Below are 26,533 nucleotides of genomic sequence, written 5' to 3' on the forward strand. Positions count from 1 at the left end.
GTCATTCTCGTGACTCGGCGGCGGACTAAACAGCCCTGTTGAAGGGAGTCTCAATAAAGTATGTATGTATGTCTCAGAATCTGAAGGTCTCCAATTAACTATAATAATCAAGTCGTTCATACACCTCTACGTCTTCAGTTGATTTTTGCTTTAGTTTCAGGACGATTGACTAAATTGAGGTTGAACAGTGACGTTTTTAGCAAATAAAACACCCCCACTTTTATCTTCCTTATGTATTTGTTTTATTTTCTAACCTTTTGCGATTTTTTCCGTCCTCAGGTTGTTCCGCGGAAGTGGGAAAAGCACAAATTCAACTTTGACAATGTTGCTCACGCCTTTTTAGCGTTGTTTTCTTCCTCAACCGGGGAAGGATGGCCTCAGTAAGTTATTCATTTTCATTGCATTTTTTTATGCAGAAATGGAGCTCGTCAATGACCCAGCTTTGTTTAAAAGAAAAGACAGGCAGCTAAATACTGTAGCCAGTATTCATATATGTACGCATTGCGGCAAAGACTGACATTCCCGTATTGGCCTATGCCGCCAAAGACGATGTTATTCCAGTCCACGTGGAAATGAGGGTGCAACTCCATAGTCTCTCGAGACTAACTAGTTGAAAGCCATAGCGCGATAGTATTAGGAGTCGGTAAAGTGCTTGACTGCAGAGCAGGAGGTGATGGGTTCGTTTCCCGGGAACGGACCAATACTCAGGGTCTTATAAAATAACTGAGAAATGAAGGTGCTACCTTTGCCCAGCCAAAGGTTAGACCTTCGCGTGGTTCGGGTGATTACGAAAATTGGCGCTCCCGTCTCCGGTAGGACGCGTAAAAGCAGTGTCCCCGACACTCAAATGAAGTAAATTTTTTAACTGCATACTAAGTCCACCTTTAAATTTGGTAATGAGGTTTACTAAATAGATACCATGCACTCAGTATTCTCCATATTTGTCTGCAGAGGAATGTATCACACAGTTGACGCGACAAAAGAGGATCAAGGACCCATAAAAGACAATCAGATTCAAATGTCTCTTTACTACGTCTGCTTCGTCGTCGTATTTTCTTTCTTCTTTCTTAATATGTTCGTAGCTCTTATTATTGTTACGTTCCAAGAGCAAGGAGAAAAGGAAATGGATGGAAGTGAACTCGATAGAAACCAGGTGATTTTCTAACGTTTTTGTTGTTATTTCGTTTGTAAATCTTAATAAAACAGACTCAGCGTATGTACAAAAATACTTTTTAGTGTCCTTGTCTATCAATAGTTTTGCAGTTTTTTTATTAATGCTGTTAGTGAGCAATGTACTCTTACTAAAATCTAAATTACTATCTTCCTCACTTCAAGTAGCTAGTCCCCATGGTACAAATGAAAACAACTGGAGACTTGAGCGTGGGATAAGATTGCAACCCAGCCTCCCGAGAGCCAGGGGCTCACCAAAGAAACGCTCCACAAATCCGCTTAACGAATTAGGTACATCAAAACTGATAAAAAACATAATAGTACATCATAATGATGTTTTTGTTACTTATTCCAGCGAGATTGTATTCAGTTTGCAATGACCGCCAAACCAAGGCAACGCTACATGCCGGAAAACAAAAACACGTGCTTCTATAAAGTGTGGAGGGTTGTTGATTCCAAGCCATTCGAGATTTTTATCATGACTACCATTGTCCTAAATGCCATTGTTCTTATGGTTTCGGTGAGTGTTGTTGCTGTTAGTTAACGGCGTTCTATTATTCGATCATTGCGAGATAGTTGAATATTAGGGTTTAGCTTAGTACCTGTTATGTCTCGGTTTTGTGGCCGCTTCACTCTATATTAACCATTAAATCTTATGCGAAGAAAATGCGGACTTCAATCGTTTCCAGCTTAGCTCTCAAGTGGTTCAATTCCTACCTTGGCAACAGGAAAAACCAATACTTGATAAATAAACTTTTATCAGCACCATAGTATGTCATTAGCAGAGTCCCTCAAGGGTCAATGATGGGACCTGCGCTTCATGTAAAACTAAATCCACTAAAGCAAGTGCGAGAAGCAAACATTTCAATCTTCGAGATATTTAGCAATTATTGGATGAGGATGACTATGTTCAGAAGAATTATGTTATCTGCTGAGGCCGAAGGCTCTTTCTAGTCTGACGAGAGGAGAGCTATTTAATACTGGTACTGATTAGCAAAACGTTTCATTCTGTACCTTCAAATGACTTGTTCTTCTTGTTTTCTTTGTTTACACTCGATTTAGTATGATGGGGCGTCACCTGAGTACGAGAAAGTTCTTAGCAATCTTAACACAGCTTTCACGTTCGTGTTCCTTTCAGAAGCCATTTTGAAACTAATAGCATTTAGACAGGTACGTTTAAAACGCATTCACCGGTTTATCGTGTTTTTTTGTAGTTACAGACAACCCAACAATAACGGTTGGTCTTGTTATTTGCCTGTCACCCCTTAGTGTGGGCTCGGTCGCCGATTGATCCTAACTAGCTGCAACGTGCAAGAAAAATTAGCTTAACATCAAAATTTCTGAGGGAGAATATGATGCAAAAAAAAGGTCAAAGATGGTAAATGCGTTATTTGCTGCCTAATTTACTCTCTTGTAACTCTGGGTGCAAATGCTGTATTTATAAAAAATATTCATCATATTTGCATCATATTTATTCATCATTGCATCACATTTGCTCCAACCAAATTTGATGTGAATCCTATTTTTTGCACTTTAAAAAAAAGAACACAAAATACTGTAATAATTTTTTTTAATCGATTGGATTTTAACAGTAAACACACCGAAATTTATCTTGGTAAACTATCATTAATCAGTTTGTTTGACTGCGGGCAATACTTGTAACTCGTGTATTTCCGCTGGGTGACATACTTCGACTTTCCCGTCCTGTCTTCTTGGCCCAAGCCAAGAGAGGATACCCTCTCTTCCCCAAGCACATCTCCCTACAATGGCAGAAACTCTTCTTCCCTGCTAGCAGAGGTCTCTCACGACGAGGCAAAAATGAGTTTTGCCTCGTCGTGAGAGACCTCTTCTAGCAGGGAAAAACTCTTCTAAATTTGCTAAATCGTTGTCACTTCATGAACTCTTCTTATTTACAGAATTACTTCCGCGATTTTTGGAACGTGTTTGACTTTATCATAGTGATAACGACTTTAGTTGGCGTCATCTTAGAATTGAAAGTAAGTAAATAAACCAGGTTATTAAAGAATTAAATGACCAACCAATCAGAAGCAGAGTGCGGTGTTTTTTCGAGGATTCTAATTACAAAAAAAAATAAAAAGAAGTTAACGGTACTCTACGACTCTGTAATCCATCACAAGCCAGACAATAACGATTTTTCTTGTATACTTAAAATACACGTCTTTCTTCTTTATTTTTAAATGCTGCCTAGCATTTAAATTGCCTGTGGGGGAAATCTCTATTCCTCATCAGATCTGCTTCTCGGAGATTTCCCCGCCACAGTCACTCCTTCCGAGTTGTTTGCTCATGTTAAATTTAGTATTAATTAACTATTTATTATCTTTTCTATTCTACTTGTAATTTATTTTGTGTGGCAAAGTAATAAAATAAATTTCATACGAGCAAGAAATGCGGGACTTCGGAAATTCAAAATAATATGCTCCTTTGTATTCTCTTGGTTTGGAATAACCCCTCCCTTGAATGAACTCCTCTTCGGAAACGCTAAAACCTTTTTGAAAGACCGCGGTGTTTAATCAAGTAAGTACTGTAAACTCTGGGGAATATTTTTAAATCGCAGTTGAAGGGGATGAGTGTATTTTTTCCGAACCGAATTCTTTGAGGTAAAAGTTTGGACATTGAAAACCTCTTGATTGACTTCTCTTTTGGTCTCTTTCTGAACGCAAACCGTAGAAAAGTCCTAGACTAATAAAATCCTTTGATAACTTGGACCAGAACAGACCAACTTTTTATTTTCCAGAACTGAGGAATAGCTATGTGTCAGCCTCTTATAGAACTGGGCGGCCGCCGACCAATCCACACGTTAAGGGAATTTCATTGTTGATAGGAATTGTACTGCCAGATTAGTATATTTTTAAATACTGTATACGGGGGCAGCAGCGATGATTGAATATGTTAAGTAAAAACGACAATTACAGTGTAAGTCCCTACTTTTCAGAAGCGCACAAAAGGCTACGCAAGATGCAACAATTTAGAAGTCAAATTGGCTTTTTCTTCATTCAAAGTTCCCTCAGATGTTCGGCGTAAAGCAAGGGTCCTGTACCTTTTGATCTTCGTCCACGCGTTGTCTACAAATTTTCTTGTGCAGGATGAAATGCCTGTTACATCGCTGAAACATGCCGACATCTTTCAACGCCCGTTCGTGAGCATCTGACTGGGGACATGACCTGCAACATATCGATGCATTTGCAGCAGTCGGAGAAATGCCGCAAATTATGCTTTAGATTCTGCGCAAAACCGACAAAGTTATTTTTCTTTAAAACATTCATTAATGACCCCATGTAACTTAGGGGTTGATCACTGCGTTCTATAATCAATCCTTTGTTATTTTCACGTGTTACTTTTTTTGCCATTTAATTAACTAAAAGCGCAATACTCTCTTGATATTTCGATATTTAGGGTAGACTCATTTGCAAAATATTTTTAGCTAAAAAGAAAACAATAAAAAATTCCAGCGGGCAAATTGCGACGGCTATACGCATAAGTTGCAAATGAATCCACCCTTAGTATTATCATAATAATCACTCTTATTTTCTATTTCATTAGCTTTGTAATTTTTCATTATAACTATCATTACTATTATTATTGTTTGCTTTTTTGGCCCACCTCGATTAGCTTGTGCTATTTGCGTGCTAACTATCTTTGTAATCATGCGTCACGTAAAAAAAAAATTTGTTGTTGTTGTTGTTGTTGTCCAGAGGTTTCTTTCGAAGTGACGCTAACCATTTCATTCCTAATGACCCGTCCGGTCGGCGGCCAGCTCTGACTCTTAGTAAGCGCCCTTAGTTATCAATAAAAGCTGCATGTTTAGACAATTGCAGTAAGTCTATCTATTGACCTTTTGAGTTAAACGGTAACTCAGAGTGTTTTTTTTGTCCTTCATAGAGAAGCGATGTCCTTCAAATAGACCCAAGCTTTTTTCGCCTCTTCCGTGCTGCCAGGCTGGTGAAATTACTAAGGCAAGGATACACTATTCGCATCCTTTTGTGGACCTTCTTGCAGTCTTTTAAGGTGAGTATGGAAGAGGCATTTATTTAAAAAAAGGAATTATAATTTCTTGTATATGGCCAAGACGCCTAACGATCTGTCATTTTCATTTTTCTTTTGTCCTTTCTGGTTACAGGCTCTTCCATATGTTGTAATCCTAATCGGTATGTTATTTTTCGTCTACGCGGTCATTGGAATGCAGGTAAGACAGTAAGCATCACACGAAGTCATGTATATGTTATAGCTGAAATATTTTGCATCTCGATCTCTTCTTTGGATTTCCTTTTCATTTCCTTCTTTGTCGCAATTTTTTTTATTCACTATTTTCTTCTTTATCTACAAGTTCGTAACTAATTAAACCATTATGTTAAAGTTGTTTGGTAGAATTCATCCAAGTGAGGACTGGAGCAGAGAAATAAATCACCACAATAACTTCAGGAATTTTTTCATGGCTCTTCAAGTACTCTTCAGGTACGCAATTTTCAATGTGTATTAGTGCACTATATATTTCATTTATCAAATAATGACAAAGCTTGTCATTACCGACAAGAGAAATGAACCCGGAGATGAACGGACAACGTTTTAAAAACCTAATGCAAGCCAGGATGGCTAAGAATCGTTTTGTGGCTGAAGGAAAGTGTCTTAAAGACCTATAGAAAGCCACTCCGCTTTAACCAATACATTCCTGTATTTTTTTTTCCATAGGGCATCCACTGGCGAGAACTGGCATAGGATAATGCTGCATTGTTTTAACGATGCAAAATGCGATTCTGACGAAACCAAGACGTGTGGCAGCACCGTAGCCTCCATAATTTATTTCTGTACATTCTACTTTTTCTGCACATTCTTGGTAAGTATTACCACTATGATCTACTCCCGTAAAAAGAAATTGATTAAAACGAGGTCTGATTTCATTTAATTAATGCCCATTCTGCACCGTGCTTTGAGCTGGACTTCGAGACAAAGGGAGGATAATTTGAACCACACTGGATTAGAAAAATTGAAGTGTTCATACGAATGGCCATTTCTGGAGTAAGCTATGTGCTGACATTCGAGAAATAAGGGCATTGAATTTAGAGTTAGAAATATTTCACTTTTACGCGGCTGTTTAAGTCGGTGTGATGTGGGTATAAATCGATGAAATCAATGAAACTATGTCAGAGTGCTTGATTTTATTATGTCTTTTTTTACTGCAAATAGTTTGCATCGTCCGTAACAATGAGGTTATCTGTTTCAGATGTTAAATCTTTTTGTTGCTGTCATCATGGATAATTTCGAATACCTGACTCGAGACGAGTCTATTCTAGGCCCGCATCATTTAGACGAATTTGTGAGGGTCTGGAGCGAGTATGATCCAGGAGCAACGTAAGAAGTCTGGCCTTTTTAATTAAGCCTATCTTTGTTAGAATTGTTTTCTTTTTAGCATGATCGTGTATGTGTTTGCTTAAACCAGCCTAACGTGTCATTGATATCTCTTATCTTGCCCGTCTAAACTTTGAATTGAAATGTGTGCTTATCCGCCCTCTGTCATTAGTGGAGAAATACGTTACTAGTCCTCCGTTTGTAGACGTCTCAGATTGTATCAGGGGCCCATTCCTATTCCCAAGTTTATATCCCTTCTGCTTTACTTCATGTTCTGTAGAGGGCGGATCCCGCATACAGAGGTATATCGCCTGATGTGTGACATGTCCCCTCCAGTTGGATTTGGCAGGAAATGCCCCAGATTTATTGCTTATAAGGTCAGTATCCGATCCACTAGCCAAACCCTATCAAGAAGAGCCTATTGAGATATTTTCATGGTGATTTTCAAGCAGTTACTTTTCTGTAACAATCACAGCAAGCGCAGATAAGACGGAAGTCTTCCAATGCAAAGATAAATACAGCTATTGTAGCTAGTGATGGGCGAGGGTAAAATTGATTTAAACTCTTAGTTGCTACAGTGTTCAGTTGTCTTTGAAGTTACTTTACTTTGACTAGCATAGGTAGGTGGAATATCATCGTCCGGGTGAGTGTAGTCGCGATGTTATTGATCATTTGTCAGTTAAGCCGTTATGCTATTGGCTACGAAGACGCTACTCACATTGCTAATAACATCACGGCTTAAGTGACACAGACTACCCAACAACGCCGCGAGTTAATTGACCAATCAACTTTAATACCATCAACTGGCGAGACAACACCCTTTGACTCTAAAGATCACTAAAGCACAGGTTTTCGAAACCTTTAGCCAGACAGTCAGTGTCAAAAGCACTCCTCTTCAGGACTTACACTCATCACATGACCCGTGCGTTGAAACCATTCACTGTGAGAGAGAATTGTGTTACCTTATTTCGATACAACATTAGAACCAGTTATCTCTTACCAGTTTGTTCTCTTTTTATAGCGCCTGATTAAAATGAACATGCCAATCATGGGTGACAATACAGTTTTGTTCACTTCTACCTTGTTCGCTCTCATAAGAACGGCACTTGGAATTTTCAGCACAGGCGACCCAGCATATGCTGACAGCGAACTTAGGCGAACAATCAAACGACTCTGGCCAAAAACATCCAAGAAAACTTTGGACAAAATGATCCCTCTTCAGTCAGGTAAGAACACGTTCCACTTTTCATATACATGCTGCTGATGATTATACTTGAATTTGGAGCAGTAAGCCCTAAAAGGATAATTTCTACTCATGCCCGCCCAGCCGTGTTCAGTTTTATGTTCACTTATGGTTTTGGTGGTCTTTTAAGTTTGGTGTTGTTTTTCATTCGTCTCTTTGATCGATATAGTATTGTACTGTAATTATCCCGTAACTAAATCGTTTGTCGTAAGAAAGAACGCTTGATATTTGTTACTGATAAGAGATGATCGAAAACGATGAGCTTAAATCAGTTAGGTTATAGCAAACAATTTCTGTTAAAGATTTGATTTCAGTTGATTTGCCAGGCACAAAAAATTCTCTTTCATTAGCAAATAAATGTAGTAAATGTAGCAAGGAAGTTTATAGACTCGAATGCTTTCATTTCCATTGCAGTTTTGAGCTCCCAGCAGATGACCATTGGAAAGATTTATTGTGCAAAACTCATTTATGAAAATTACAAACATATGAAGAAAAAGCGTCTTGAGAAGAAGAAAAAGGTGAATTGAAGTTAACAACATTTTTAAGATACATTGACACTTACAAAAATTAAAACGCTTCAGCAATATATGTATAGTTTTTAAATGCATGAGCACCATGGAAACTTAGGACGTATATCGTTGCTTTATGTTTAAGAGTTTGAATAGAAGGCGACATAACAGTGATTGATTGCCTTTAATTTTCGATACCATACTTTTCTCTCTGTCTAAAGAGATCATTCTTGACGATAAAAAAAAAATGAAATATATGTTTTATCTAAAAGAGGAGACCTTCATTGTTTCGTCGACTTGTGGGAGCTCTTCGAAGTGGTAACTCGAATTCCGATGACGAGGAAGCTGAAATTGACAGCCCCCCTGTGTATCTGAGGCCACGAAGGCGGTCCAAGACTTTAACATCTCTACCATCAATGATGTAAGTAAACGTTGAACTTTGTTCTTGACAAAATCTTAAAGAAAATATATGATATAAATGGAGTTCTACAAAAAGTGATAACGGATTTTTTTAGCCTGCGAGGGGGCTCACTTGTACTATAGTTTGGGGAAAATGTCGGCGGCAGAGCCATCACATTTCCTCATGCGTCCGCCGCCAAAATTTTCCCCGAACTCGCACAAGTGAGTCTGTTCGCAGGGTAGGTGTTTTCGACCAGTTGTAGACGGACTGAGTTTCTTTGCTCCCTTTGGTTGAAACCTCTCATCTATAGAACACTCTTTTCACTCTTCTCAATCTATTTGTTGCTATACGTCAAGCCTCCAATAAATATGCTGTTTCAGCCTCAAGTACAGAGATCAAATGAGAAAAGAATTACTTCATCAAAAGGTTGAAACTGTTATAGTCAACTAATGGGTGCGCGGCGAAAGTATTTAATACCTGTTTTTTGTTGTTGTTATTGTTGTTCAAATTTAAAGCCACTTAAATGATTGATAAAGTTCAAATAATAAGCAAGAGTGTTAGAAATTTCATGGCATGAATGACCAGAAATCCAAACTCAAGCAGACAGCGACAGCAGTGATTTCTTGCGTGTTCTGCTCGTTAGTGTTTTTAATGACATTGACAACAGATTTTAATGAACGTTCTTTTGCTTCTTCATCCAATTCCAATTCTACTGTACCTACAATTTGGTGCAAAGACGATTCTTAATACTGAATGATGCTCTTTATATTATCCTTAATATTTTTTACACTTCACTCAACTTTCAGAACCAAAGAAAAGCAAGAAGTGTTAAACTCTAAGCGGCACATGCATCGCTCACTAAAATTCTTTGGAAGACCATTCGGACGATCAGACAGTTTTAGCGAAGATGAAGATGCCAGGGGAACTCACAAGTCAGTCCACTTTAAGGTAAAATTGTTTCAATAATGATGACTCCGGCCCAGTTTTTCAAAACAAATGAATAAAACATTCACCTGAGTTAGAAGAGTTCTTTCCTAAAATAGACGGCACGTGTACCTCAGTGAGAAAGTTCCCGTGGCTTCAGTAGTTTTAGTGTCCTTTTTGCTGAATTGAACGGATGAATATTAGTTAGTATCGAAATGTCACTAACAGATATCTATGATAAACACGATAAAGTTAATAGCTTTGACCTCATTTGTGAGAGTTTATGTCCACTTTCCAGAATCACTATAGCAATTTTTGTATGATTCTAGCAACATATCAAAATATTCCTATAGTGGCTCGGTGCTCGAACATAATATAGCGGCCATCACGAGGATTTATTAAACCGACTGAATTGAATGAATCGGGTTATGCGCAACATTTATAACGTATCTTGATCTCAGCTGGTTATTACCAGTCTTAATAAAGGAATGCTTATTCGTGGTGTTTTAGGACGCTCCTATGGACTTGACAGATATCAACCCCACAATTATCAGTACAGACACAGAGGATGAGGAGCACGTGGACGGCGCAAGTCGCAAAAGGAAAAAGAGGCTGAGTTACAAGAACCCTGTGGTAAGACTGAGGAGTTCAAATCGCACGCTACAGTCGAGAAGATACCGGATCAGAAAAGGCTTGAAAATATCTATCGTCTAGCTTATGATTAATTTTATTGACACCCAAGTTGTTCTAGTTTTAGATTTGATTTGTCTTTGAAATTGTCTGTTTTGTTTTGTTTCTTTCTTTTGTTTGTTTGTTTCCTGGGCTCTATTTTTCATTAATTCTCTCAGACAATTTCTCTATACTATATATTTCTGAAGAGTGAGGGAAGTTAAGCGTAGCTAAACATAAGAATGGCTATCCAACTGACTTAAACATAAAACAAAATGCAAGGAAGCAAGTACATAAATTCGTGGCAAAACACCCAAGAGAGCGCCCATCACAGCTACCAATGATTGACGGCTGATTAGAGGAAAACTATAAAACCTGTCATCAATCAATCAAAACAATGCCCTTCTTTATTTACAATCTTACAGACAAAAAATTATATTTGACGACTACATATCTTGACCTTATCATCACCTTGGTTGTTGTAAGGAGAAAAAAGATGTAAATCAGCTCCGCAGAACCCTTGAGCTAACTCAGCTATTTGTAATCCTTCCAATGCGCATTCGTTTCATATTTTCCCGGTGAAAGAATTATGTGTTCCTAAGCTGTGAAGTTAATAGCCCATGAGTAATGAATGTATTTTAATGCTTCTTTAATGTAAAAGCTACCTAACTTTTAGATTTATTTTATAATTACAAATTAATTAATAACACTACTACTATTTCAGTCTGTAAAGACGCTTTCTTTAGTTTTGGTGATCTTTACAATAGAAAGACGATGGCCAACCATGAAAACTCAAAATTTCACATTGATATAAGTTTTGCTTTTTTGCTGAAATTGGAATTGCTTAAATTTTCTTTGCAAAAATAAGGGAAAAGAAAGGAGTAAGAAACATTAGACATACTTAGATTAAGAGAGCAAACAGGAGAAACAACAATAACAATCAATTTTCTTTTGTTTTTTCATTTGATCGCGTACTTTTCAGCGAAAAGGAGAGTGGATTGAAATGGAATGCATGCTTCCCAATGGTTAGTCGCTTGACTCTGATTTCAGTAAATACTGACATTTATTTAACTTGGATATCAGTCTTCATTGACGAACATGATCTGTTCGATTGATCCAACAATTCCGTTATTTTTAAGTATTGTTTTGAAAATAAGGCTTTTCGTTGTTATATAGTATGTGTTGTTCTAACGTCATCATATCTAAACAAGCGCAATGAAATTAACGTAACATAACAAGCACATTATTAACAAATAAGCTTCCAAGTTATCATTACCAATAAACGTAAATCTAAAAATCCCAAGTTTATAACCCGGACTAAAAGACAATAATTAAGATCACCCAACGGCTGCCTCAAAGCTTTGTGCACTAATTAATCGGGCATTTACTTTAAAACTCGAGGCCTCTAATTTTGTACGTGCTTCTAGCCGGCTTTCTAATCTCTTCTGTCGAGGATTCCCCTGGAGCTATCAACATCGAATTCTCCTTACAACAAAAATGAACCTGGAGAAGAGTTAGGAACAAAGGAGCTCTTGTTTCCATGAAAAAAAAATAATTACCACCACTACAGATCGAAACCCCTAACGCTTTTAGCTGCCGAAGAAACGGTTCTAATGAGAATACTACGTGCTACTACAGTGATGACGATACATGTGGGCTTTTAGAATTTGTTGCTTTTTCATTTTTTCACTTTGGTAACTTGAAAACTATCTTGACTAGTTTCTTTATTAATTCTTATAAACTGTGCCTTCCTCTTTCCTAACATTTTCATCATTTCGTTGATGTTTTTTGCAGGCTCTTGAAGACGAGATGGAAACCAGCTCAGAAAGCCGCTCTCGCTCCTCCACGGGGTTATCATCCCCACTCTCCCTACCCATGGTAAGAATAGAAGTCACGTCACCACAACCCAATGACGCTCAAGCTCATGTAGAGGAGCCTCCTCCGCGGATAGCGGCTGATATTGACAGAGCATTCATGCTTCTTGACTTCCCGGATGTTATTAAATCAGCTGAAAGCAGTCCACGGCATTCACTAATCCCGTTAACCGAGTTTTACGAGCATGGTAGAACTTTGAACCAGAGAAGAACTAGAGAAATAATCAATCAGATAAACGCCGAGGTGGCGCAAGCAATAAGCAGAGGACAAAGTCCGTATTTTATTTATGGTATAACTGACAATGACGAGGAGACCTGGTGTTGAAATTCAATCAAATGTCGCTCGAATTCTTGGGCTTCAAAAAATTGCTGTGTCTCTGACCCTGGTTAAACGAAATAATAAACTCAATGGAAAGTCATCAAAAGGAAGAAGATTACAATGGAAATAAGGCAGAAATTGAAAGTATTCCAGAGTTTGACTAAACTTTTACCTTTTAATTGTTAGAGATATTACTGAAAGCGAACGAGCAATTGATCTTTCGCTCATTCTTCTATCTTTTATATACCATTCCTGGTCTATTGATCTTTGAAGGTAAATGAATCCCTAGTAAAAAAGTCTATAACTGGCAAAAAAAATTAGCCATTTCAAAGAAAACCCATAACGAAAAATAAATAGATGTAAATATGAATTCATAATGAAAGATTTATCACACTCAAATGTATTTTTGGGAAGCAATTTTAAAAATAATTTATTTGGTTTCTTTTTCATAAGTTGTTTTTATAAATTTCCAAAAACGACGCTTACGTTTTGTCGGATGTGTAAAAAAATAAAAGACAAAATGAATATTAGGACTTAATTTTGTAGAACAGTGTTAAGAATGCTTACGTGTGGCAGATACGTAGTTTCACTAATATTCATATAAGGTCCCGTTCATAACAGGTTCTCGTTCTGGATTCCAGGTACTAAGCAATTATATGGACATAGCACTCCAGGCTGTGTTCATACCAGGTGCCTGAGTCGAGCGCAGTTTTACTCACCAAGGAGACTTAGTTGCTCTGACGTTTCCAAGCCCTAGGAGGCTTGCTCTGGTGCTGGCATGAATCATGAATGTGCTGTGTCTTAAGAAGGTCTTGTTAAACAAGACACCCTTTGGGGGTTGGGGGGGAGGCATTTCCCGACATGTTTCCTAGGCCCAGGCACTCAATGACAATGTTCATACCAGCTAATAACCGAGAGCGACGGACAGCTCTTATTCTGAACGGGACCTTAGCAAATAGAAGGCCACGCATAGAATGCATTAAGAAAGAACTGTCACCTGAGGACAGGCGGTTTGCTATACTACACAGTAAACGTGAATCAATAACAACAACAGTCTATGCATTACGTTGGGAAAGCAACTGCAGAATTGCATCTCGTTGGTAAAGGCCATGTGATCGATAATTAGCCAATTACATTCGGAATTATATCCACATAAACTGTAGCCGTAAACATCCAACGTCAATTTTGAAACTTCGTTTACTGTTCAGTATCAAAATTAATGTGAAATCGCAGTCATGTCTCCTTCTCATTGATGGTAAAACGATTTTATTCAATGTACATTTTTACCCCCTCGCTATCGATCTGAAAAAATAGGAAAAAAGCGTTTATAATTCAATCAATTCAATCGAAGAAAGCTCATTATTGGGCTTGTTACTTGTTGGCTTTTTCTCAGTTTAGTTGGCCAGAACTTGTTCAAGATATGTTTTGGTTGTTGTAATTTTCTCTTCTTGTCGTTCTTGTTTGCAGTCGTTAGAAAATCGCCCCTTATTTAGAAATTAAAACGGAAATTTTAGATTGGAGGTTTATAAAAGATTGCCGCAAGGCTTGAATCTGTCCACCGCTTTTACTTAATTATTTCTTGTTTGCACACTCCATCTTTTAAAGAAGCGTTCACGCTCAACAAAAAGTGTTTAATATTTGAGGTAAGCACATAATGTGCGGATTGTTAATATACTATGACGTTGCTTATTGTTTGTAAAAGCGTATTATAATATATACAAATTATTACTAAAACTCTTTTGTAAAAATTACGAATAATAAAATTAAGATTTTTACATAATAACAGCGTTTTTTGATTAAATATTCCAAAGGGAAAATAAGGAGAACAAGACGCTACGGAGCGTACACTTCGGCGTCGAGGTTGTGGAACTGATTAATTGTAAATGCGGAGGAATAGTAAGAAATTAAATATGGTAAGAGTAAGGTGTTAATTTGTGAAATTATAGGATTTGTCAGGATATTCTGAAAAGAGTAACATCCCAGAGACCTACTTGCCAAAAACTAGCATTTCGGGACAAATTGTCTCTGAGATATTAGCCCAGTTATGCTCTGATGACTACATATAAATCTTTCTAAATTTGACTTGGGTCTAAACGTTTAGACCTAAGTCAAATATGAGGTTACTGGCGGTGAATAACAAGTCTAACAAAACAAACAGTGAAAAAATAATTCTCTATTTTTCTCACATCAGGAATCACAAACAGCATAGCAGTCCCATGTACTGATTAAAGATATGTAAGGCATGGGTAAGGAGTCAAAATTACGTTGAGCATGGAATTGGCTAAACCTCAATGTTACGAGTTCGAATGTTTTGAGGATAATTATTCACTGACTATCAGCACGCAGGGATGTCGGATTAACACGAGGAAGTTTAATACCAGGGGAACATAGCCTTTACAGAGCTTTAAAACACAGCATCCGTCAACACAAACTTGACTTGAACTTAAGTAAAACTAAACAGCCTCTGCCAATAATAACAAGCTCTCACTTGAACTTCAGATATCTTACGGCTTCCGCCAACTTGTAAACACAGAACTTGAAAATCGACCTTCGTCACACTTGTACACTTGACTAAACACAGCAGTCCAGCTCGTGGGAAAAAACTTAGTTCGTCAAAAGAACTCGCTTGGAACTTGTATACCGTTTGACATAAGGTTCTAGAAAATAATAAACAGGCGAATAGTGATAGCTTTTCGACATATTTTATGATTTCAGTAACTGATGCAAATCTGCTGACTTATGCTTAAATGTAAACATGCCCCAATTAATTATTCATTAATAATCCAAAAACGTAGAGAACGTTTGTGAAAGTCACGCAACGTATGAAAGCAATTTTACTACGTAACACTCAACAAAGACAAAATGTCTTTGTGCAGCATCTTGTAACTTTAAATTCATCATAAAACAGTTCGAAAGGAGGGCTCACTCGTGAAATGTTTTTCAACATTCGAAGAGAAATTTCGTGTCTCTGCGCGGCCACGTAATATCCTCTATTTATTCCTCGAGTAAATTAAAGACTAAACTCGAAGTGATCTCAAGATATCACGAAGTAGTCCGGTCTCATTTCGTGAAATAGCCGAAACAAGCCGAAAAGTCACGAACTTGCACGCCCAATCTTGTCCCGAAACTAGTGCATCATTTCATAACTATTTCTCATATCCCGAACTACCTTGGATTGCAGTAGCGCAATCGGCTAATCCTCTGATCTGACGGGTCACACAGGTGAGTCGGTTCAAACCCCGGGAAAGCCAAAATAATAATTCTTTCTTCCTTGCAAAAGTTAAAGAATAAATCAAAGAAATCGAAGTTATCTCGAGGTATCTCGAACTAATTCTGCTCTCACTTCGTCAAATAGCCGAATAAAACCGAAAACCTACATACTTTGCGTGCCCAATCTGCCAAAAAAAAGTCAACTTTGATACATTCCTAGGCTTCGCGAATCCGTTACTTCGCGCTCCGCCGAAGTAAAAATATCTTTCTAAAGCTTTAAAAAAGCCGTCTTCAGACACGCACGGTTAATCGCAGGGCGATAGCTGGTGCCTAGAATGTCCCGCGGTTCTCTTGTTTGCAATGAGTATTTCATACACGAATGTCCGTCGGACTCCTAGACCTGACAGTCTGCCGATCAGCACATAATGTCCGACTCTGGAGAGAGTACTCTATACATGCGTCATCGACCAAGCGCTGGGTCAACACTGCGGGAGATTGGGGCAATACCGTTGTGTTTTATAGACCGAGTACAGCAGCGTCGCGTTAATCATGACATTACAGAGACTAGGAGAGGAGCAAATGTTTTGTTGATTGGTTGTTAACTCAAAAAAAGAACTGCTCAATCATACATTATGAAGAAGCGGCTTAAATCATTGACCTCTTCCTGGTTTTGACATTATAGTTAAAGAAGACGATACCTTTACCAACGACAGGAAAGTTATTGCAGAGCTTTTTAATGGCTACTTCGTAGAAAATTGGGAAATGTTGGTGAAACTTCAAAAAATGGATTATGTTGCTGACTTTACGGAACATTTATTGAACATCCTATTATTAGAGCAAAAAGCACAACCAAGTGTAAAAGAGACCTTTTAGATCTGAGCCCGTAAACTCATCTCTGGTGGAACAGCAACTATCTTCTATCAAGAGTCAAAAATTTTGTGGACGTGATATTATATCCAAAGCTACTAAAAATATCTGCTCCAGTCTCAAGAATGATCAACTGCACTATTATCTGGTGTTCTTATCCGGTTAGGCGGAAAATGGGCCAGGTAACACCTCTGATCAATGGAGATGAACTTTTCCATGAAGAGTTATCCGGCGGCCGGTGACTGTATTACCACTTATAAACAACATCTGTAAAAGAATCTTGTCCGATCAGTTATCAGTGAGAGTATTTTAAAGATATATTGTCTGACTTTATATGCACATATCGAAAGAATTATCGTTGTGAGAGTACGCTGCTACGTTTAATAGAGGATTGGAGGACTAACCTGGATAATAAGGAAGTGGGTGCGGCGATGCCGGTTAGAAAACGGGTTCCTCACGGATCAGTCCTTAGACCCCTCTTCTTCAATGTCTTCATGAATGATCTCTTTTACTTTATGGACAGAGTATGTTAATGCTTACGCTGAAGATGGGCAGATTTATGACTCGGATAAATATCCATTGATATTAGAACGAGACTTCAATGCCATATTCTCGAAATGGTATGATAACAAACCCAAACAAATATCAGGTAATAGTGTTAGGAAATACCAATCACGTTTTTAGTTTTCACGTTAACAGCATTAAAATTCCAGTAAAAGATAGCAGTGATCTTCTAGGAGTGAACATTGATAAGAATGTGCAGTTCAACAGCCATATAAAGAATATTTGTACTACAGGTCAATAATCAGGTCAATGTAGTTTGCCGGCTTCAAAAACTAGTACCACCAACAGTCAACAGTAAAATCTATAAGGCTTATGATAGTACCAGGTGCCACGATATGTTAATCATAGTTTTTAAGGCTATCCATCTTGACACCATACCAAGAGATAAGATATCTTGGTAGATTGTTGTGTTGTGTTGTGTTATGGTATGGTATGGTATGGTATGGTATGGTATGGTATGGTATGGTATGGTATGGTATGGTATGGTATGGTATTTTATGTTATGTTATGTTATGTTTTGAAAGCCGCGCACACTGGCTCTGGATCCCCGCGTGCGTGGCGTAAAGCAAGTGCTGGACTAACACGTTACACGCGGCTTTACTTAAAGCATTTCATAATAGCAATGAAGACAGCGCCACAAATAAAGTTTCATGTTTTAGTGCGTTTTTCCTTGTTCGGAGAAATCTGCAGGGATTGTTTTCCCAAGTGGTCCATCTCACTAATGATGATTTTAAGTTAATCTTTTGAACTTGTTGGTTGCTCTATTTATACTTTATGGTATTTTGAATTTTACTGCTTGTGATTATTGCGCGGTGACAAGTGTTGCTGACTAAATAATGCTTTCACACGTGGTTTTGTACAAAAGTTCCGCCGTCGATCAGGGCTGTGGCGTGAGGTAAATCTATTCTCCCTTTAACAACTTTTTATCTATCATAAAGACTCGCAAGTAACGCGGCATATCGTAACTCGTGATTCGCAAGGCCTTAAGAAAATAAACAAAAGAAAAGGCTACGTCCTTATGGTTTGAAAGTGACAATCTAATTGTCTGTTTATAGTCCACATACCACGGTCCATTGAGCTCAAAATTAGTGCAGGGATGTTCATTGCTTTTACGCCTCGTAACTTCCTTCTTGCTTCGCAGAGCGTAACAAAAAAAATATTTACTGTGGGGTAATCTAAGAGCCCGTTTACACAAATCCGGACAAAAACTTGCGCAGATCCGCTTTACATTTCCAGGAGACCCGGGGCGGAAACAAGCAAGTTTAATTTTTTGGGAACAACAGACAATACTGCAATCTGTAACAGAATTTGCACGGTTCCGTATAAAAACTGATCGCATTGGTAAAAAAATTCGTCCGTTCAAGAATTTGTCCGGACTACCCGTGTAAACGGGGTGTGAGTCAATAAGCTTCTCTTTTTGTGAACTTCTCCAGTCCGACAAACTTGATTATCTGGACACGTGTGCCACATCGAAACTTATTCTCGTAGGATATGAAGGAAGCATCTGACAAAGGTTCTGGCTGAAACAAGCCACTCCATAACAGTTCTGGCCTCCATAAGACATCATTGCTAGATCACAATGTTCTACTTCACAGCATTTATCGATGCATTCTTTCATGTCTTGGACTTTTCCAAGTTGTTTAAAGTGATCAGGCTTGAGTGGATTGCCTGCTAATTTCTTTTCCGAAGCATAAGGCGGGGAACATTGATGTCTAGGCATTAAGTTGCAGTCAACCACGGAAATCACTAGGCAAGAAAAGAATGAACACTAAACGATTCATTGATCAAGGAACAAGCACTGAACGCATCTAAACTGGAACAGCTCAACATTTAACCTACCATATAAAAATCCCAGAAGAACCATCGTCAAATTTAGCAGAGCCATTCTTCTTCTTTAATTTAAGTGAAAATTTATGCTTTGACTCGTGTGGCCTTTCAAAAGTCACTGGGGTCTCCGAGTCATCCAAGCGATGGCTTCTGGCATGGCACACATATCACCAGCGTAACCTGTAATTAAATCAACAAATCCGATTGGTTGTTAATTTCATGCACTGGTACCTGACGTTGGGTGCACTGCGGTACCAAAAATAGTTACTCAGAGGAAACATGGCTATTTGATACGTTCCGTTCACTGGGTTGGTTCACCGATGTCATGGACATTCGATTGTCTACAAACAGAGTCTTATCCTAAATCCGCCTTGAATCCGTCTTCTCTTGTAAAAACGAGATCTCTATTTAAGCAATAATTAACTTGCCAAAGGAAGCGAGATAGACTGTATACCTGAGAAGTAAGGCTGGATTAGCCGGATGACATGTAAAATAAAATGAACCATCTGTAGTTTGTACGCAATGTCTGACACCACAATAAAACTTAAGGTAGCTTAACAGGCCTTAACACCTTTTAAGAATATCAAACAGATATTCAAGGCATATATTTTGCTTGTCAATTCAGTTTTATGATTTTCTACCCCCAATAAAGGCACGGTGATCAGAAAGAAGGAGCAACAACCTTGACTCAGTGTCTTAACTTAAGTACAGTACAATTTATTCAGTTATTGGCTGAATAATATTCATTGTGTTAGCAAAGCAGCCAAGAACACCTAAGTGCACTTGCATAAGAGATTACTTATAAGGTCTTATAAACTAAGCAGTTACAGAAACATTTCAAAGCTTACCTGACGTCCATGCAAGTGATGTTTCGACATGTTTTCAAGGAAGTCGAGTTATGGTGAGTATTAGTAGTCACAACTTTAAAGCATCCATGCACGGTATCTTCATTGCCAAAGCTGCAAAACGTTAGTCGTTTGTCCTGAAAGCTTTTTAACTGCTGTTTTAATCTCGTTAAAAAAAGTCGATCTTTTGACCGAAGAGCTACACTGTCCGCCGATCATAACGGGTACCTGTTACTAACAAAGCTGAAATGTCATAGTTAAGGACGTCTATAATTCACTTTGAGACTAGACCCATGCATGATTAACACTAGTGACCAAATCATTTGAACCAAATCTAATGACTAAGACGGCCTTTTCGAGTTAGGAACATGGGCCCTCTTGGTTTATATTCCACCCTATATTCCTTCGTTTTTTTATATTTATCGTTTGCTGTAGGCAGCGTTAAAATATTGGATCCTTATGATTGAAAATGGATTTAGACTACGATTCGTTTAAATGACGCCACTTACCTTTCTTCTCAGGTTTAGAGGTGTCCTTGAGGCTTCTGTGGTTCCTTACTTTCCAGTGTTGTTATAGTCGAGATATCAATCTATTTGTCAGACTAACAATCGAAAGAGTTCCATGGTACCTAATTGCACAAAGATTATTTCTCCATTCAGGCGTTAAACAAAAACGTCGACTGCAGAGATAATTAAAAATCCCATATGAGTACTTCTTAACATAATTGGAGTCGAAGCACCCTATAAACGCTATCCAGCGAAGATAGAAATGGCTCAAACGTTTAATCGATATCCCCTGAAATCCCAGTATACTGATTCTTTGTGATTTTGGATAAGGATTCAGATAAACATGCACACTGAATAGTCCCTTATCTAAAGGCTCGGTTGAATATGTTTGATATGTGAAAATGGGGGAAATCTATTCATAATGAAGCTCGATTTTCATTTCAAAGGAGTTCTAATTAAAACCGGATGGTTCAGGCCTCCCCATGGGTCACTTGTCAAAACTGAGGGAACTTTCCATGCTTAACCCTTCCCACTTAAAAGAAGCTCGTATTTTTTAATAGTTACCCTTCATGGATAGTCAAATTGGGGATCTCTACGGGATCGCCTTTTTCTGCCGAGGGATCACCCGATCACTCACTTGACCGTTACTAAACGAAACAAAAAACTTATCTCATAACCTGAATTTTACAATAAACTCATTAAAATTTTCAGTTATCAGTCTTTCTACATTCTTCTTCAGAATTAAATTAAGTGTTTACAAATCGGATTGCATTAACACCGCGTCAACCAGTCAGGTGATCTGTCAGGTGATCTGTCTTTTAGGGAGAGTGATAACTGATTCACGGCGCAGTAAATGAAAAACAAATAATTTGCCATGTTGTGTTAAATTTGTTATCGCCTCTGAAGTTTGCCGGACACTAAAAGTTACTGAAACCAGTTCTCGACAGGGGCTGCGGATTGAGTAAGACTACAAGTAAGTGATGATTGTGAATCACCACCACTTAACCCCGCAGAGAAATCAGTTGGGTGCCGACTGTTCAAAATTTAAAAGCGGTGACTGATTTACCATGCATTACAAAAGCACCTGTGTGTTTTGATGGAATTTCTTGTTCGCAAATCAAAACTTTCTATTCTTCATGTCACGCGCCAGTGGATCGCAAGAAATGGATGATTCGGATCGACGGTTCCTTGTTTAAAAAGCACTAGTCGGGTGCCATGTTCCTTCGCAGACATTCCAGAGTTCATTTCTTTTCTTTAATTGAAAATGGCCTTCTCGTTCTCGTAAACATACTTCTTCTTTTGGGTAGGTTAACTTCAAGAATTTTTGTCAATAACAGTGGCCAAAAACAGGACCCACCCGGATGATTGTTAATGCAAGATGGACGACGAAAACTTCTTGGTTGCAAAATTTTTGGAAAATATTTACCAAAAATAACTAGGTGTAAACAACTCTTCATTATAATGGCTATTTCAACAAATTGAGGACAATTTAGGAACGTGACCCGATGGATGCTAAGGGTGATTGGTGTCTTTGCAATATGTAAGCCGCCGGTTAATCAAGTTCTTTCATTTGTTTGATTAAAAGGTTGCGTCGCTGAGGGTGGTTTGCTTCTCCCATCAAAAGATTGTTCTACGGTGGCTACGTTTGATAACGCAGTTATTTCATCTCCTCTGAACACTTCATTGACACGAACCGAGTTTGGACATCACGGAAACCTTTCCAGGTGTTTGCTAGAGTGCTGCAACAGGACGGATTGCGATATGGTGATGTTTGATCCGCACGATATGTTGTGTTATGGTATGCTGTGTTCAGTGAACAATGTTTGCCATTTTGGATCACCCGAGGTGGGACAGAGGTCGTTTCAGGCTGCCTTACTGGGTAAAACACGTCAAGGTAATAGTTTATTGTATGAGATATGATGTCCAAGGGAGATGGAATTAGACATGCCGAGAAATTCTGCCAGTAAAACAGGCCTCCATCTAGCGAGCAGCTAGCAAAGCTCTAATTCCTAACGGAGAATATGACCAATTAGAATTAGAGTTATATCATGGCTTTTCGTCGCTGCTTTAATATATTTTATTAAGGGTAACAATGATATGATAGAGCTATTTAAAATAATTAGTAAGATGGTGAATAAATTGATAATACTTGCCAACAAACTCTTACTTTCAAGTGACTGGAATCACGTTTCCGTGCTGCATCAAAATGAATCAGTCCGCTACAATTGTTTATGTCTATGTTCTGGCAAGCTTTGCCTTGATAAAGAAACAACTGACTTACTAGACTGGCGTTGATGGCTACTATTTTAAGCGCTAAAGTACTACTTGAGTTCAATGCTCGGTTTATGGAGAAAAAAAACGAAGCTCTGAAATTATAGACAAAATCACTTAAGAGTTAGTAAGAGTGATCATTTTGAAAATCAACTTACAAGGAATACAATTGGATGGTTATTTGCTTAGTAGAATTTCCATGAGCTTTAATAATATCATTGTTTATTTTTTTTATTTTTGATCTTTTTTTTTTAATTGGGATAAAGTAACAGTACACCGGGCTCGAACTTTGGAACCAAGAATAATTTTGAGTCGGGTGAAAGGCAATCGGCTTTAGATTCAAGATTCATTTATAACACGTAATCATGAAAGCGGAGATTTAAAACAAGTTAAACAACTTAAGAAAGAATAGATCTCCCATGCTCCAGCCAAATTTTCTCTTTTATTATACATTGTACTCACTATCTGTCTTCTCATTGGCTAAGAGCCTACAGCTAATTTTGGAAATCAGCGTAACCTACAGATTAGCTTCTTATCTGCCAGCAGATAACTGATTAATCTGTAGAATGCGCGTGCGTGCAATGCATGACACAAAAATGCACAAGAATATCAACTCTACTGAATCCAAGTTTCTCTTGAATTTCCTTTTACAGGGAAAATTATTGCTCAGTCCACAGACATTGTTGCCTCAAAGGAAACAGTTCAAAAAGAAGATTTACCGAAAAGAGAGGGGCAACGGGAAAACAAGAAGGACGAAAGAAAAGGGCTGAAAGATATGAAAATGAACACTAGAAAAAACAACAGTTTGCAGAAAGATGGAGGGAAATGTGGAATCAAAGAAATGGCACAAAATGTCTCTTTGAAGTCTGGTATGAACGCAGGAAATTTTAAACTCCATAAAACAGTACATAACATTACGAGTTGTACTGAACGTTGCTGTGAGGATCCTCTGTGTGATATCGCTGTCATTATGACAAATCGTTGTTATACTGTGCAATGTTACAGCCTTAAAGACTGTGAATCCAAGGAAAGCGAAACTCCTAATATCATTATAGCATACTTAGATAATCACCTCCGAAATAACCAAAATGGAACCACACCGACAACACATATCAACTTCAACGGGGACAGGAAAATAAACAAGAAAACCGTTATTCCAAATTCTAGTGAAGGTAAGAAGTTACAAGAGTGAAGTTTATTTAAGCCTGCAAGTGGAGAAGCAAATTAATCACTGCAGACCTTTTTAGCTCTGCACTGATTAATTTGGCTAGGAAAAAATCTTATTTTTTGTTTTGCTGTAATTTTTTAGGGAGTTAGCTCTAAGTATTACTCTCCAGCATTGTTTTATCTTCTCCGCTTATTTTCATGCATTTTCATATCATCCCGAAATTTTCTGCCGCTAATTCCATTCACATGCAAATAAATTAAATAAAACGCACCAAAGGGGGTTCTTGGTCTGACGGATGATACAGATCTGAATTAGCCTCGTAGCAAGTGTCCTCTTACTAGCAAAAAACAAAAGTTGGAGAATGCTCAGGCACATCTTTTTAGCAACTTGATCAACTTGAAGGCATGGTAGAACTTGCTACGCAGGCTGATATGCAAAAGAAAAAATGTTTAGCTTACACAGTACTTTGACCGACCTCTGTAATTTCCGAGAAATTTCTTATGAGACGATAATGTATCGCTTTGATGAAGATGTATTTCAAAACATCTATATATTGGTTTTTAGGTAATATTGGAGATATGCTTGATTCAATCCAGTTCCTCAATGGTCCTTCTACAGTCACAAAAGACATGAAGTTCACCTTCCTTCAACAATGTGCTTTGTACGTCGAACCAGAAAATTTCACCAAGACTGTCCATGGCTGGGTGACACCCCGATATAGTCCTGTGAAATATCTTTACCAGGCCCCGAATGGAATTCCTCCTCCTCTTGGCATGCGATCTGCCGTACCGCTTGGAGGAATGGGTACAGGTGAATATGTATAAGAGCAACAAACATCCGAGTGACGCTTTCTTGCTTATTGTTTTAAATAACTACTTCCTTTCGACGATCAGGCGTAAAAGTTTGAAAAGTGGAACGTAATTTAGCTTAATCTGACAAGTATAATTAATAGTAATAATTAGTAATACGCAGATACATGTACGTTTATTTTGTGAGTGTTGCTACTTCAAAGAAACAATCTTTAGTAATTTAACAGTGGAACCTCGATTTAACGAACTTCTATATTTCGAAGACATCGTCCTCGGTATAACGAATAGTACAATATTTTGAAAAGAACCTCGTTATAGGGAACATATTTTTCGGTACCTTAAATCTTTGTTATATCGTAGTTTCACTGCATACTTAGGCGATTTCTTTTACACTGTTTATTTCATCTGAGCCAAATTACTGATCAGTGAATCGTCTTCGAAACCCTAAGATACACCTAAGAAAAGCTATGAGTAAACTCCTAATAAGCAAATGTTTGTAACCATTTGCACAGGTTCATTAGAGCTCCGGGCTGATGGGTCGATCCATGAATGGACACTCGAAAACCAGTCACCAGGTGGCTCGGTTAAACTTGGCCCAGGGGCACTGGACAAAGCTGTTTTAGGTGTCCGAGTCAGTTCGCCGATGGGAAGTAGAGCTGCCCTGCTTCGAACACACCCTCCCCCAGGGTACCCTGGAGTGGAAGCATTGTCTTATTCTGGTTCATTTCCAGTTACAAAGCTTAGTATGAAGAATGACAGTTTCTTTGGTTTGGAAATAGATCTGTATGCCTACGGAACACTTCGTCCCAGACAAAGAGATTTGTCCTTTGTGCCTGGTGTGGCTTTTACACTCAGTGTTGGTAATCCTACTAAAAAGGACATGAAAGTTTCGTTTTTACTGAATATGCCGCTTGGTGTACAGTCTGGTAAGTTTTTGATATTTACTCCCAGTAAGAGTAGCATCAGAAACATATGTACGTGGCGCCCTTGTTATTCAAGCCAAAACAATGCCACGGCGAAGGAAACAGGTTGCGTGAGTAATTGCATGTCACAACATTGCGCTCTTCTTCACTTGTAGTCTCCCAGGCAGCCGTTTTTGTCTCGTCACTCAACGCTACTCCCCAACAAGAGCGTTGCATGACGAGAGAAAAACGGTTGGGTAGGAGACTTCTTCAATTGCAGCTTGTCTATAAACGGTTCCTAATTGCAGAACAAAGTCAATTGTAAACTTGCGTTTACTTTCGCTGCTGTATTTTGCAAGTTGAAAACCGGGTTGCTCATGCAACAGCCTTTTTATCTCTCAAGAAGAGGGGTGAATTTTTCTGTTCCTTTACACAAAGGCATGCGGTGGATGTTCTCTTCTTCAGTGAAAAGATGTTTGTTAAGACAATAGCACTTAGAGTTGTGCTACACTTTCTTGACTAGTATTTTTAGGGGCGATCATGCGCTTCTCGGTATTTCCAGGAGTCAGCATTAAGTCCCGGCAATACTGATATACATATACAGATTCTCAAGACTATTCTCCAAACATTTCCTTAAAGAATATCCCGCAAAATGGTGTCTGAGAAACGAGCGCAGAAATTCCATACTGACGACGCGTCACTACCCAGATCTGGGTAGCGAATTTGATTGGTTGAAGCAAATTTTCAACCAATCAGAGGCACTACTCAGTTCTTGGTAGTGACGTGCATTATCAGTATGGAATTTCTGCGCTTGTTTCTCCGACGTTTCTCTGGGGTGGCGTTGTGAAAATGTCAGCTGTCTTAATAGGCCACTTAATAAACTGTTCGAGCCAATGCTGCGATTGTTTTACCCTTCAGCCACTTCAAGAAAAGGCCATGATATAGAGACTATGACGGACGTGGAATCATCAGCTCAGTGTGCTGCTATGTGTAATCAGCATCAGCGGTGCTTAGCGTGGAGTTACGAAAAGAACAACTGTTCCCTTAAAGAAACAATGCCGCTCCATGCTTACAGCCCTGACGTCACCTCCG

At 38.4% G+C, this 26,533-nt stretch overlaps 2 protein-coding genes across 2 annotated transcripts in view; both read left to right on the forward strand.

Moving 5' to 3' along the window:
* LOC140929108 (voltage-dependent L-type calcium channel subunit alpha-1D-like) overlaps positions 1-14,182 on the forward strand; it is a 36,840-nt gene extending 22,658 nt beyond the window's left edge. The window contains exons 28-44 of the mRNA XM_073378967.1: positions 280-380; positions 952-1,153; positions 1,526-1,690; positions 2,233-2,340; positions 3,087-3,167; positions 5,071-5,196; positions 5,309-5,374; positions 5,546-5,643; positions 5,878-6,022; positions 6,410-6,537; positions 6,815-6,911; positions 7,556-7,760; positions 8,192-8,295; positions 8,559-8,707; positions 9,493-9,634; positions 10,121-10,243; positions 12,074-14,182. Coding sequence (XP_073235068.1) covers positions 280-380; positions 952-1,153; positions 1,526-1,690; positions 2,233-2,340; positions 3,087-3,167; positions 5,071-5,196; positions 5,309-5,374; positions 5,546-5,643; positions 5,878-6,022; positions 6,410-6,537; positions 6,815-6,911; positions 7,556-7,760; positions 8,192-8,295; positions 8,559-8,707; positions 9,493-9,634; positions 10,121-10,243; positions 12,074-12,478 — 2,445 coding nt within the window. The 3' untranslated portion in view covers positions 12,479-14,182. The remainder of the gene's footprint in view (positions 1-279; positions 381-951; positions 1,154-1,525; positions 1,691-2,232; positions 2,341-3,086; positions 3,168-5,070; positions 5,197-5,308; positions 5,375-5,545; positions 5,644-5,877; positions 6,023-6,409; positions 6,538-6,814; positions 6,912-7,555; positions 7,761-8,191; positions 8,296-8,558; positions 8,708-9,492; positions 9,635-10,120; positions 10,244-12,073) is intronic.
* A 1,879-nt stretch (positions 14,183-16,061) lies between these two features.
* LOC140926441 (uncharacterized) overlaps positions 16,062-26,533 on the forward strand; it is a 23,001-nt gene continuing 12,529 nt past the window's right edge. The window contains exons 1-7 of the mRNA XM_073376181.1: positions 16,062-16,209; positions 17,073-17,198; positions 21,877-22,185; positions 23,216-23,734; positions 24,295-24,540; positions 25,052-25,465; positions 26,360-26,533. Of these exons, the coding sequence (XP_073232282.1) occupies positions 16,062-16,209; positions 17,073-17,198; positions 21,877-22,185; positions 23,216-23,734; positions 24,295-24,540; positions 25,052-25,465; positions 26,360-26,533 (1,936 nt within the window). The remainder of the gene's footprint in view (positions 16,210-17,072; positions 17,199-21,876; positions 22,186-23,215; positions 23,735-24,294; positions 24,541-25,051; positions 25,466-26,359) is intronic.

This window comes from Porites lutea, chromosome 2 (genome assembly GCF_958299795.1).
Source record: "Porites lutea chromosome 2, jaPorLute2.1, whole genome shotgun sequence".
Taxonomy (NCBI): domain Eukaryota; kingdom Metazoa; phylum Cnidaria; class Anthozoa; order Scleractinia; family Poritidae; genus Porites; species Porites lutea.